Source organism: Odocoileus virginianus, chromosome 27 (genome assembly GCF_023699985.2).
Source record: "Odocoileus virginianus isolate 20LAN1187 ecotype Illinois chromosome 27, Ovbor_1.2, whole genome shotgun sequence".
Taxonomy (NCBI): Eukaryota; Metazoa; Chordata; class Mammalia; order Artiodactyla; family Cervidae; genus Odocoileus; species Odocoileus virginianus.
In genome coordinates this window covers 17,049,710-17,063,182 of record NC_069700.1, presented here as the reverse complement: position 1 = coordinate 17,063,182, position 13,473 = coordinate 17,049,710, and the positions used below count along the sequence as shown (strand labels likewise).

Sequence of the window (13,473 nt, the reverse complement as noted above, 5' to 3'; positions counted from 1 at the left end):
GATTTAAGAAACACTGCTTCAAGTCACAGTGAACATTATATGCAGACCATATCAATGTTAAAGCAAGAAACAATTTAGGCAAACACTTCAAAGGAACATAATTTGCTTTTCAGAATATGAAAAAATCATGCTTTTGAGGAGATAAGCATGAGTCTTTACAATTTCATTATTTGCTGTTACTGATTTCTCTGTTGAAAAGTCAAACTTATACAAGAAAATCTCTACTTATTATAATATATAGAAAAAATATTCCATTTGTGAAAACACAAAATAGAATGAGGATGAGATTTCAGTGCTCAACTCTGTTTATTTTACAAATACTCCTGACTGATATATGTAGCATAAACCCATAATACTAACATTTTTCGGTACTAAAATGTCAACATATCCTAATTTATTGGTTCATAAAGTACTTACACAGTGGCCAAGCTAAGGAAAGCCCAAGGAGAAAAAACAAAAAAATGTTATCAGCAGTAAGCAGAATAAGAACAGAGAAGCAGAAGTCTCTATCAACACAACACAAAAAAGCAGAGTGAGAAAAAAACAGTGCAACTAAAATATACTCCCAAAACAAAAATCCAAAACTTAAATAAGAAAATAACTGATCTTCAGTTGCCAGGAACATTCGATTGAATTCACAGGTTATTAGATGCCTAAAATTCCTCCAAAGCTTAAAGCTTTCCCAAAACAGTAAAAGCTTTCCCATTACTGTAAATGAAAATCCTTTTAAATGAATTTGCATAATTAGAGGCTATGTCTGCATGTATGCATGTAAAACTGGTTTTTAAATTACCCTCATTTGGATCCCACACATTAGTACTATTTAAAAGAATGCAAGATCAAAGAGGAGTAAATGTAACTGAATCACTCAATACTTTTTAAAATGTTAAAAATAAAATCCCATTTCTTTCAAGAGAGAAGTGTGGTTTCAAGGAAGGAGGAATATTTCAGCTGTTACTCACAGTTCTAAGTGAATAGTTCTAATACAAAAACATTCATAACAGGGACAGAATCAAGGAAAACTAAAATCTAGAGGACTTTTAATAATTCATATTCCTTCCTCAAGAACGTTTGCCATTTTAAAAGAGGTGGCAAATATTACAGATTTAAATGTAAAATACCGCCCCCGTTGTCACTTTTCTTCTCCAGGGGTTTTATTTTTAATGAAAAAATAACTTCAATCCTGGGAAATTTCCTCACATAAAACTGTGAATACTGCAGGATTCTCCAAGGACAAAATGTGGTTTGACATGATCAGTTCAATATATCCTTGCTGGCAGGGTGTGATGCCAAAGGGTAATTTAGAACCTAAGAGTGATATATAAATTACCATTTCAGAGACATAACCTAAGAGAGATATATAGGGGCTTCCCTGGTAGTTCAACGGGTAAAGAATCCACCTGCAGTGCAAGAGACCTGGGTTCAATCCCAGGGTTGGGAAGAAGGGAACAGTTGCCCACTCCAGTATTCTGGCCTGGAGAATTCCACAGACTATATAGTCCATGGGGTTGTAGAATCAGATATGATGGATCAACTTTCAAGGGAGTAATATACAATTAACCTTTGAACAACTTGGGGGATGAGGGGACTTAAGGGAACCAACCTTCCACACAATCAAAAAATCAAGTACAAACTTCACAGATGACCCTCGGTATCCAAGGTTCCTTCCCCTTGTGCAGATTCAACCAACCATTAAGTAGTACTGTAATAGGTATTCAGTGGGAAAAAGTCATGTGTAAGTGGACCCAGGCAGTTCAAACCCATGTTGTTTAAATGTCGACTGTAATTTTGTGTTTCATTAACTACTGTAAGAAGCAATATAGCATGCGACTTGACAGACATGGTCACCAGTACTGTAATTCAAACTGTAAGACAGTGGAAGAACATGGACACTAAGGTAGTATTAACGGGTCCTCATGTCAGTAGTATCATTTTGAAAGAGGAAACAGACAGAACAGGCTCCTTCTTGAAAGCAGGACTCCATCTTGGGCCGGACTGTGGACTTTGAGCTATATGCCCAGTATCTATGGAAACGACACACCAACTGGAAAAACAGACCCCCGAATGGAAGAGCCCCAAGGCTCATACCTAGACTCTCCAGTGCCTAAAAGAATACCCTAATTATCTGTGTAACTGGATAGAATCATAAATTCTATTATGCTTATTGGGGTATGACCACAGGCCTATTGATAAGTGTCCACTCTTAACTACCTAGGCTTAAGGCATATGAATCACGGGTTAACTTTGATTGTATCTTTCTTTTCCTTTGTTCAGACTAGTTTCAGGGACTTTGGGGAGGTGGGTTTGGGCACGTAGACTTAGAGTATACAATGGTTTCACAAAAACTGGTTGGGTCCTTGGCTAAGAGGAGACTCTGCCTTGGCCCCACTGTTGTAATAAACTGCGCTCCACTATCTGCATCGTCCTTCTGAGTGAGTTGGTTTCCCAGAACGCGTGGCTACAATTTTATTGCATAATGCATAAATGAATGGCCAAAATGAAGGCGGAATTATCATCAAATTAATAGCAAATTCTACCATCAGTATCTTATTCTTGCCTTAATAAGAAAAATATATAAAGGAAAAAAGGTTACTAGCCATTTGGTGGATCTATATGAAACTGCCAAGAGTTTGCCATTTTTGACTTACAAAAATGTCAGTTTTATATGGTTCACCAAATACAACTGTCTTTGAAAGTTATTTCCAATAGATCACAAAGGAGTTTAAACAACAAACTGTGTAACAATCTAACAGTGTTCTTCATTCATATGGTACTTATCAACTTATTTGAGAAGAAAATGCCTAATCACATAATCTAATAATTACTAGTATTAACAATAATCAGGAAAGCATACTTTCATTAGGACTCTGCCTTTAGTGAGTTGGATTATTTCAGCTTCTTTAGACCTCAGTTTCCTCATCTATAAACACGGGAATCAGATGATCACTTATGTCCTTTCCAGTTTTGATCACAGAATTAAATGAATGATGTTGTATCGGTAGCAATCACAAACTTTAATCAGGATAGTGAAGCATATGGGTCATTGCCAATTCAGTATCTTAACCTAACAGAGCAAGCAACATTATACAAGTTGTTTTTTATTTGATAGAATAACCCTTTCCATCCCCATTGTTCTCATTCCTTCTTTCATAAAAAAATTTTATTATTGGCATGCCTTAATAATGTGCTGGGAAATAATTAATTCATATTACCAGAGATGGTTTCTGTTTTATGGTCTGTCTTTAAAACAAAAGAGAACACAGACTTACACATGAAAATTTCACAATACCAAGTTAGGTTTTTAGGATTTTTTCTTCTTTTTCACCCCAACAGACAAAAAGACTAGTAAGTCACACACAGTTGGCATTCACCCCAGCTCAAAATTATAAAAAAAAAAAAAAAAAAAAATCCTGCACTAACAATTTATATGGCTGATTTCAGACTTGTCAGTTTCTAGAATTTTCAGAGAGGGAAAGCATTAATCTTCAATATGGAGTTGGCTTGGTGCTCGGCATTTTGTTAGCAGCTAAGGGAAACACAAACAAAGGGAAATACAAAAACTGCCATCCAGAAAGTCACCACCTAGCTGGGAAAGCATACAGGAGCTAGTTTCATAATTGTACAAGACACTATGCTGTTCAGTGTCCAAAGGCATGTCACCATCATTAAGTACTAGATAATTAGGAAAAAATAAGACCCCAAAGTGCTGAAGCAGTCAGGGAAGAAATTTACAGATAGATAAGCAACAACAGTGAGCAACCTTCATAGGTACTAGACGTTCTAAGCAGCATATTTCAAAGAAGAGCTCTTTAAACCTCGTAACAACCTACTAGGAGAGGCACAAATATTGTCTTCATTTCAGACACGGAAATTGAGAGGTAGTGCTATCAACTAATTCACTCAGGACTGCATAGCTAGTTATGGCCAAGCTAGGATCGAGTAGTACACATCTGATGCAGGAATAGCGGAAGCTGGACCTGAACTAGATGCTCAAAGAGAGGGAAGCCTTGGGGAAGAAGAGGGACATGGCAGGAATGTACTGCGAAGAGAAAAGAGTGGGCATAAAAACCCAAGAAGAGGAATGAAGAGCCTTCCATCTCTAGCCCTGAGAAAAGACACCAAGTTCGACATGGTAGGTAAAGCGTGGCTCTAAAGAGGCTGGACAGTCTGCCCTGAAGTATTTTCTTGCTAATTTCCACACAAACTAGAAGGTTCAAGACAGTGGAAAAGTTCAGGTACACTCTAAAAATGTAAGAAGCTTTTAGCCTCAATTCTCCTCTGTGTGTAGTTGGATAGAAAAAGTGTTTGGAGTTGTTATAATTTTGATAAGCACCTTAATTTTCTTGTTTTAAAATTAAGATATTAAAAAGCAAAATTAATGACAAAAGACCTTCCCTTTCACATTCTCCAAGTCCAAGTTAGGCTGTACCCATCTGGCCTCTGTGAGGAATGCTTCATGGTATACTTCTCTTGATGGTAAAGCTAGTTTATGCTTGTTAACTCAAAGTTTCATCACAAAATACTTAAACAACTGGCAAGAAGAAGGGGAGGGAGAAAAGGTCATTAAAAGCACATTTGAGTGCTTTCTGAATAGTGTTCCATAACTATTTGTAGATAAAACTCACAAAATACAGCACGTCAGAAACTTCTATAAGGTGTATTTTCCTGTTTCATGTATACCCTCTGGAATCACAGAATTACACTTTTTCCAAGAAAAAGACAAAGCAATTTACAGACTATTATCTATTCCAGTACATAGTCTAAAGGTGCTCTTACCTCACAGTTGCTGAGATCAAGAGAAACTCCCTTCAAGTTATGATTAGAAGCCAGGCCCAGTAACAGCGCTCTGGGAAGAGGAAACACACACGTTAGATAAAAATCCCACACATTGCTCTAAAAATCTGTAAGCACACTGAACAAAGCCCAGAGAAAGAAGGACTTCTCTGAATCATAACGAGTCAAGCACCAGGCACCATCTCACTTTTCAAAATGCCAACTGCATGTCCACCGACAGCCCTGATAAAAATGACACAGTCACATTCTTCCGTCTGACAAGGAGCAGGTCCCTTATAAATGCAAAACCTGATAGAATTGCTATTCATCCCTATGCAAATAAGCCAACAGTGCTCCTAATTGTACACTGAAATTAAATTGTGTTCATCACAGATAAATTTCCCCCTGCATCTGCTTGAGAGCACCTTTAATTATGTTTAGAATATTCGCAGGCAATTGTTATTAGAATAGCAAAGTGAAGCTCAGTTTCCCTAAGTGTTATGTTCATGGGGAAGGCAGGCGCTACAGTATTCCGGAATGTGACCGGTGGGATGGGTAAGGGTGTAAAGGCATGATAAGGTACAAACCTTGAGTTTGAGAACGGGATCCTGTCTGTCTATTCTACTAGCGGGTCACAGGATAAACCCCATTGCCACTCTGCAAAAGAATTTTCTTACTTGCTTATGGAGGAGACTGGACATATTCTGTGGATCTCATAAGTAAGAGGATGAATTGACTCCACTTTCACAAGTCAGTTCAATAAAATCCAACACCACTGAACAGGCTTGACAGAAAAATTTCACACATGCACCCACTTCCATTAATTACACCAAAAGCAGGAGAGACCCTCAACCAGGCCTGGTGAGGAGCATAAAGATGAGTATGAGACAGGTCCCACTCTCAAGCAAAGGAAACAAATGTGTGTGTGAATGACCATAATGCAAGGTGGACAGTCGTAAACGCTAGAGAGCATTTGCCACCTGGGGGTGACTAGAGAGCAGAACCACGGCAACTGCCACCTGGGGGGATGACTATCCGTTATCAGTGTTCCAGTGACTCGAAAACATCCCAGGGGAGGAGGAGGTGAGAAGGTAGGAGATTATTTCATGTGAGAGTATCTGAGATTTTCCCCCTTTAGTGATTCTCTGGCCTCATCCTCCAAGAGAGAAAATTCCCAAGGTGGACAGAGCACAAGAACTTGGCTACTTCCAGCCGTGAAAACGACCCCTGTGGGTAAGAAGGCTGAAGGGAGTGCGTGTCTCTTTGTTCCTTTAATCCAGTTCACTGTCCCTTCTTCTCAAACACTGTCCTATGAAAAAGGGCCGGGCACATCTCATCGGTGGGCATGCCTCTCTGTTCAATCACTTCTTCAAGTGTTTCTCGTTTCCTCAGAAGGAACTTATCTCCTGTTCTTGGGGGTGGTATTGAGACAGTGAAACCAAAAGGCCAGTCCTCAGGTCTCAACCCTATCACTAAGGTGGCCTGAAGGCATCACTTTTCCTTTCTGTGTCTTGGGTTCTCATCAGCAAACAGGAGAGTGAGGACAGTACCAAAGAGGTCCCTACAATTCTAAGTTTTAGGTTTCGAGGACTTAGCCACATATTTTAACATTGTATTATTGTAATGTTGAGATGGAGGGGAAATTCTTCCTATTTCCGACATGTAGGTTAAGGCCAAGGAAATAAATGGTGTCCTTTAACATACTTCACTATGGAAGGCCACTGATTAAGAGGCAACGGCGCATGAGACGAGTGAAAATAAATAATCCACAGAAACGGTCCCTAGTAAAATGAAGCAAAAGAGAACAACTACAGCAAAGCATAGCAGGCACTGGGGAAAACTCTTATCACAAGGCATGTTGTTTCTTTTAACCCACTGTAAACTGCCTTTGTGGTTTGATCCTCTTGATCTTCAGTTATTAGTGCAAAACTGGTTAAGAGAAGAATTTGTATTTCATCTCCACAGCTCTGGATATGTGATACTAGTTATAATTTCGGAGTAGCACATCCCTCCTTTTTAATGGCTTTATTGAGATCACTTGGCCAGGGCTACTGGGTGGGCAGAAGGGGGACCTCGTGGCAGGGAGGGAGGGTGATCCAGGGAAGAAGGGGCAAGGGAGAGGGTGTGAAAGATGATGTCTGAGCAGTAAATGGGGTGGGGGGTGGGGGGGAATGTTGGAGCAGGGACCAGGCTTGGGACACATAAGAACCACTCTGTTCCGGAGATTTTAGGAAACACTAAAGGAACAGCGTCATCCTCTTCTTTAAAACCCCTTAAAATACTGTAATGTGGATGGAAAACAGCCTCCAAGGAAAAACACAACTGTGAAAAAAAAAGCAGTTACTCTCTTTGTATCGCTTTGGACAGATCTCAAATTAAGCGGGAAAGTTCTATAAAATATGGATATGTCCAAACTTAAAGTGTCACTCTCAAGAGAAGGGGCCTTACTTTACCTTCCTTATGGCTACTAATTCCCCATCCTGTAAGAAATGAGGGTCTCCCCCCCCCACCCGGCTACACCCACCCAGGACACAGGGATGCGATGTGGTTTAGGAACGGGCTTGAGCCAGTGGTTGCTCAGAGAGTAACTGCTTGTTTTCACAGTTGTGTTTTTCCTTGGACTCTGCAGAGTGGATTCTGCAGTGTTCCTGTCCAGAGCCCCCTTGATCATTGGTCCTCTATGCGAGCTGCCTCAGCTGCAGAAAAGTATCTCGCTCAAGGTCACATCTGCTTCCAAGAGCAGCCTGTATCCAAGGACTGATCAACACAGGGGTATAAAGGCCTAGCCCCCTCACCCAGCTCAGGGTCATTCTGACAACAAAGCTGCCGTCGGCCTGACTGACGGCTTCACGGTGACAGCCCCAGTTCCATCTCCCCTGTCTCATTCCACCTCCTTCCCGCCCACCCTGCACCCCACAGGAGGGATTCCAAAATCATTTCCTAATAAAATCTACAGGTGAATTCTCATCTCGAACTCTGCTTCCCATAAAACCCAACCTGTGACAGTGAGTTTGACAAAGAACTTGGCTTCTCTGAGCTTCAATTTCCTCAGCTGTTAAAACAGGGACAACGACACCTTCCCACGGCTGCTGTCAACACAGCAGGTGACGGTTTGTGGAGATGCATCCAGTTCTGCGTCCAGCTTAGGGCAGTATTTTGCAAGTTCCCTTCCATCCTCACCCTCTCACAGGTAAACCCAAGCACATCTTTCCAAATTATAGTTTCACATTAAATGCACATGTGAAATTTTGTTTATAGAATCTTCAGCCATGAAGCCTTTTCCTTATGTTAAAAATTTTACAGGGTAAAACACAGACCTGAAGAGACCATAAGCATACCTCATCATAATGCACTTCACAGATACTGCTTTTTTTTTTTTTTTTAAACAAATTGGAGGTTTGCAGCAATTCTGTGTCAAGACAATCTACTGGTGCCATTTTTTTAAACAGCATTTGCTTGCTGCTCGCCTCTGTGTCCCATTCTCGCAATATTTCAATCCTTCCACCAGCAAAAAGATTACAGCTCACTGAAGGCTCAGATGATAGCTAGCCTTTTTTAGCAATAAAGTGTTTCTTATTTATGATATGGACATTTTTTGGACATAATGCTACTGCACACTTAATAAACCACAGTATAGTATGAACATAACTTTTATATGCACCAGAAAACTCAAAAATTCATGTGACTCACTTTACTGTAATAGTCACCTTATTGCAGGAATCTGGAACCAATCCTGCAGTATCTCTGAGGTCTGCCTGTACTGATTTATTATTAAACATTCACATAAAAAATAAGAGGTCACAAGATTTAACACTGACAAAATAACTTTTAAATATAAATGTTTATAAGCCTATATCTATAATAAAGTACAAGTAAATTCATGTTCTTGTGGTGAGGATTATTCTATAAAATCAATTGCCCTGATCAATGAAGAACTACTCTATATTCTACAGGGCCAAAAACATTGAAAGAATTAGGATGCACCTAATTACCATGCACCTATCACTAAAACCACTTTGAATATGCTAACTTCATGCTGATATGATAAGATAATATCAAATCTGGTTATGCTTTCTACTAAGTGCCCCCTGGTACGAAGTCCATTATAAATGCTCGATAAATATCAATCAAATGAGTAAGTGTGTTTAAGTTATAAGGGATTCCCCTTCAGAATATTGATTCTCATAGCTTTATTCATATCCACACAAACAGTCTAATCATATGGTCTTTTACTATTTGCAGCTGTTATATTTAGAGATCTCTAATATACAGATTCCATTTTTTTCTGGGTTTTTTTGTTTGTTTTGTTTTTTAAAGACCAGGGAGAAGGGTAGTGGGAAAGGATAGTTAGGGAGTTTGGGATGGACATGTACACACTGCTATTTTTAAAATGGATAACCAACAAGGATCTATTGTATGGCACATGGAACTTTGCTCAATGTAATGAGCAAATCCCCTCCTGGATGGGAGGGGAGTTTGCGGGAGAATAGAAAAATGTATATGTATGGCTGAGTCCCTTTGCTATCCACCTGAAACTACTACCACAACATTGTTAATCGGCTATACCCCTAACACAAAACAAAAAGTTTAAAAAATTTTTTTAACTTTTCCAAAGGCCTGCTATAACATCAGAATTTCGTTTTTAGCAACTCTTTCTCAAGGCCTCTGTTGTTTTAGTCACACAGCACTTTGCAGAATACTGTGATCAAGAATTTCACAGCTCTCAAAAAGACAACTTACAAATTAATTTGACAAAATTTTTCAGTAAAATGAATAGCAGACATTGATTTTAACATTTCACACAAATTACAGGGGGAAACTGAATGCTGATTTACATGTTAGGTGGGGAAAGAAGAAATCTGTTTGCACATTTGAACATAACTGACAATATAGGTATTCATAACTAAAATTGAAAATATGTTCAAAGAGAAATTGGATTTTACAGCCCTTTTCATTATTTCTAGCAATGGTGAACAGAAATTCAGGGATAACAAATTATTCTAAAAGGTTCAGTTTCACTGCTACTCCTCCACTGGGGCTATTCATCCATAACATAAGTTGCCCGCCAAGTAAAAATACCCAAACAGACAGATACCCAGGTAATTAGAAAGCAATGCACCTAAAAACTGGTTCTGTTGCACACACAAGCATATATAGTTTGATTATTACTGTTAGTAGAAATATTTAGAATTCACACAAGAGTCTACGTAAGATGGCCTGAACAGAGGTCAGTATAAAGGCAATGGTACCCAGCAGCACAACTTTTATAGATCAGTGACCAATGCCAAGGTCACAAACCAAAGGAAGATTTTTTCCCCTAGAAGATGCAATAATATCAATAGCACACAATGTGCTTGAAAAGAATTTGATTTCCTTTGTGACCCAAAGTAAAACGCATTTTCATCTGCCTTGACTATCTTGGGATTGTATGTCTTTTTTCCCTTCCCTCAAATACATTCATAATAACAACCTGAACTTTAAAAGCTCTGGAGAAAATGAATTAAACACTCACTTTAAGGGCTCAGGAGACAGTTTTGTGCCTGAAAGGTTGATTTGCATCAGAGCCAGAGAACTACTAAAAAACTGCTTGAAAGACGGGGGTACTTCTTTTCCTTTCCTGAAAAACAAATCATGAGAGTCAGACACTTAAATTTCCATCTCCACAACCCACTTCTACATTGGCAAAATTATTCATTGGTAATTCAGACACTGTGAAATGATCCATGAATCAGTTGTATCCTCAGTAGAAATTTAAAAGTAAAAAGAAAAAAAAAGTCTGAAAGCAAATTCAGTATACTTTTTAAAATGGTGTAAGAGAGGTTAAGAAATCTCATTAAATTTTAAAACATTTTATTTCTATTCTTCATAGCCAAGGAACTCACTGAGTTCTATTTCTAGATCTCTAGGAAACTCCATATTTGAGTTTTTAGGAAATAAGTCAAAGAAGACACATATTTCTCACCAATTTAAAGAGCCTTCCCACTGGATGACATCAGATTGTTAAGGATTGCTACCTGTGTTTGGCAATATTTTCAAATGCAGGAGGTCTCAAGATGCACCAAGATTGAGACTGGAGGTCAAGTCTGATTGGCAAGAAGCCTGCATGACAAATATCCTACTCGGTTCTTATAGCATACCGCAAATCTAATTATTTCAGGCCAAATATTAGAAAAAAGACAAAACTCCAAAAGGAAATGGCCATAACCTCCAAATATATCCCCTTGCTTGCTATTCCAAATGGGAAGTGGATCAAATCATACAACTCAACAAGAAGACAGAGTCAACACAACATGAGGGTTTAAGAAAAATGAAATTCCAGAGTCAAAATTGGAATATCAATGCTTAGCTTGTTTTGTTCCATCCAATAGAACTGTTGAAAGGATTAACTAAGTAAAGCACTTAGCCTAATGCACTGTCAACACTCATTTAATGATAGCTATTCATATTCTGTGAGGGAATCATACTCTCTCAGGGTAGAAGCCATCCTAGAAATCGAGCTCAACCATGTCTTATTCAACAACATTTTATGCACAGAGGTCTAGGAAGCCTGTCAATATTTGAGAAAGGCTTTAAAACAGGGCAATTTCGGGCTATTTGAGAAGAAAATAGCTATTTTTCTGTTCTAAGCAGAAAGAATCTCTATTTGAGAGGATGAAAAATAAATTCAAGAAGAAAGAGAATTCTGGTAGAATACATACCAGACGTTTCAAACAACTCTGGTTTCAGATATCAGAAGGATATAAGCTTGAATACTCAGGTTCATTTTCTGATGAGCAAATGTTAATTTTTATTTGAACATAGTTTGTTTTCTGTTACATCATACTGGTATCGACTGTTCTAATGTTTCCAAATACTCACTGCCCCTTTCTGAAGGATGATGATCAGTCACCCCACAAATGGCAGGCTTAGCCACACCAGCCCCTCTGGTGAATGGGATGTGAGCAGAAGTGATGTGTGCAATTTCCAGAGAGTTGGTTTACCAGCCAGTGTGTGTGTTACCATCCTTCTTTCTCCTCTGCTATGTGACTGTCAATGTTCTAGGAAGAGGCTGCTCTGCCTCCCAGCATGAAGTTGATGCGGCCAGCCCATAATAGACATGTTGCAAGATCACAGTTGCAGAAAGCTATAGAGAGGGTGGTGAGTTGGGGGTAATCATTTGTTACTGGAACAACCTGACCTATCCTGACTGTTACACTTCTGAAATTATCCGTGAACCACAGTATGAACAGACTGGCTAACAATCTACAACTCAGTGCAAATGCAGCAATTTTGACGTAATTTACTAGGGGCTTCCTATGATTACATCTAGGTAAGGGAGTGGGTATTAAACAGTGGAATCATCACATCCTCTCATTTGGAAGACAAGGCAATTTGTTAGCACAGTTCCGCTCTACAAGCTTAATAGCTCTACTGACAACCAATCATCACAGAATTCACAGTATTATGAACTCAAAAGAGCTGATTAGATGAAGATCCTTATAGTCTATGATATCATTTCTAACCCAATTCCTCAGTCTATCATGGCTCCACCAAAGCATGGTTTCATGAGCTCTCTTCAAATACATGGGTTGACGGGGCGGTCAGCTTAATACCTTCTAAGGTCTTTGAAATACAGTATCTAAGAAAACTCTCAACTTCTCCCATTGTTTTATCTCCTACACTTTACACTTTCTGATCACATCTGGTTGAGGTGCTTGTGGCATATTTTTGCTATCATAAAGATTTACATCACTGTCAAAGTAAGGGACCACGAGTACTGTAAAATGTACAATAACTTATTTATGAGGCATAAATGTAGAAGAAAGCATGTTTAATTCTGATTTTTTCCAACAAAGTGACTATTATCCCTTGGAATATATAAAGCTTTAAAAGGTGAGCCAATTAAAGAGGAGACAATATTAGGCAGTCCTCCATGTTATTAAAGAGCATATCATGACTTAGATATTATGACTTGTGGTAACAAATGCTGAGTGCTGAATTGTATTAATACATTACATGACAGTAGAATACCAAACCTAAAATAACCCATGTACTTTTCATCATTCTTCTGCATTCTCCTGTTCTAAGCTGCTGCTTCTGCTGTGTGTGAATATCTGTTACTTCTAACCTACTGCCTGATTTGGCAAACAATCCTTCATCATGAAGGTAGAAGTAAGGCACTGAGGCTGGCCCTCCACTTCCACAAATCAGAATACAGGAGCTCTGGGCTAACTATTCTCTTTGCCTCCCAGACACAGCTGAGACTTACTTCAAAGTGTATTATTGAGAAACACCTTCAGACATTTCCAAAAGGATTTTTACTGTATTAAGAGAGAATGCCTGTCCACATACGAGAAATGGCACATTTCTATAGAGTTCATATAAGCAAGCTGGAGTTCTTGATAAGAACCTTGTCATGCAGGAAGAAAAGACATAACAAAAATTTGAGCTTGCAAGGTCTACTATTCATCAATAATGGTTTAGGACCATCTCCTCTTTCACATACAACATGCACCCTTTATTACTGTTTTCATCTTACTACAGTGTTCTCTGAGAGAAAGACACTCCTAAAAGATGATAATAATAGCAGGAATGACTTCATACCGGTGAGAAAACACAGTTCTGGAGAGATTGAGCACAGCTAAATATTGAAGGCAGCCACGCAGAAGAGCTCCACAGACCTGGGAAAGAAACAAGGCACTCTTATTTTCAAATGTCTCT

General features: G+C 38.8%; 1 protein-coding gene across 9 annotated transcripts in view; it reads right to left on the bottom strand.

The window, feature by feature from the left end:
* CARMIL1 (capping protein regulator and myosin 1 linker 1) overlaps positions 1 to 13,473 on the bottom strand; it is a 303,717-nt gene that overhangs the window by 92,982 nt on the left and 197,262 nt on the right. For all 9 annotated transcript variants that reach the window (XM_070456237.1, XM_070456241.1, XM_070456242.1 and 6 more), the window contains 3 exons: positions 13,357 to 13,433; positions 10,286 to 10,390; positions 4,777 to 4,846 (listed from right to left, as the gene is read on the bottom strand). In XM_070456237.1, coding sequence (XP_070312338.1) covers positions 4,777 to 4,846; positions 10,286 to 10,390; positions 13,357 to 13,433 — 252 coding nt within the window. The remainder of the gene's footprint in view (positions 1 to 4,776; positions 4,847 to 10,285; positions 10,391 to 13,356; positions 13,434 to 13,473) is intronic.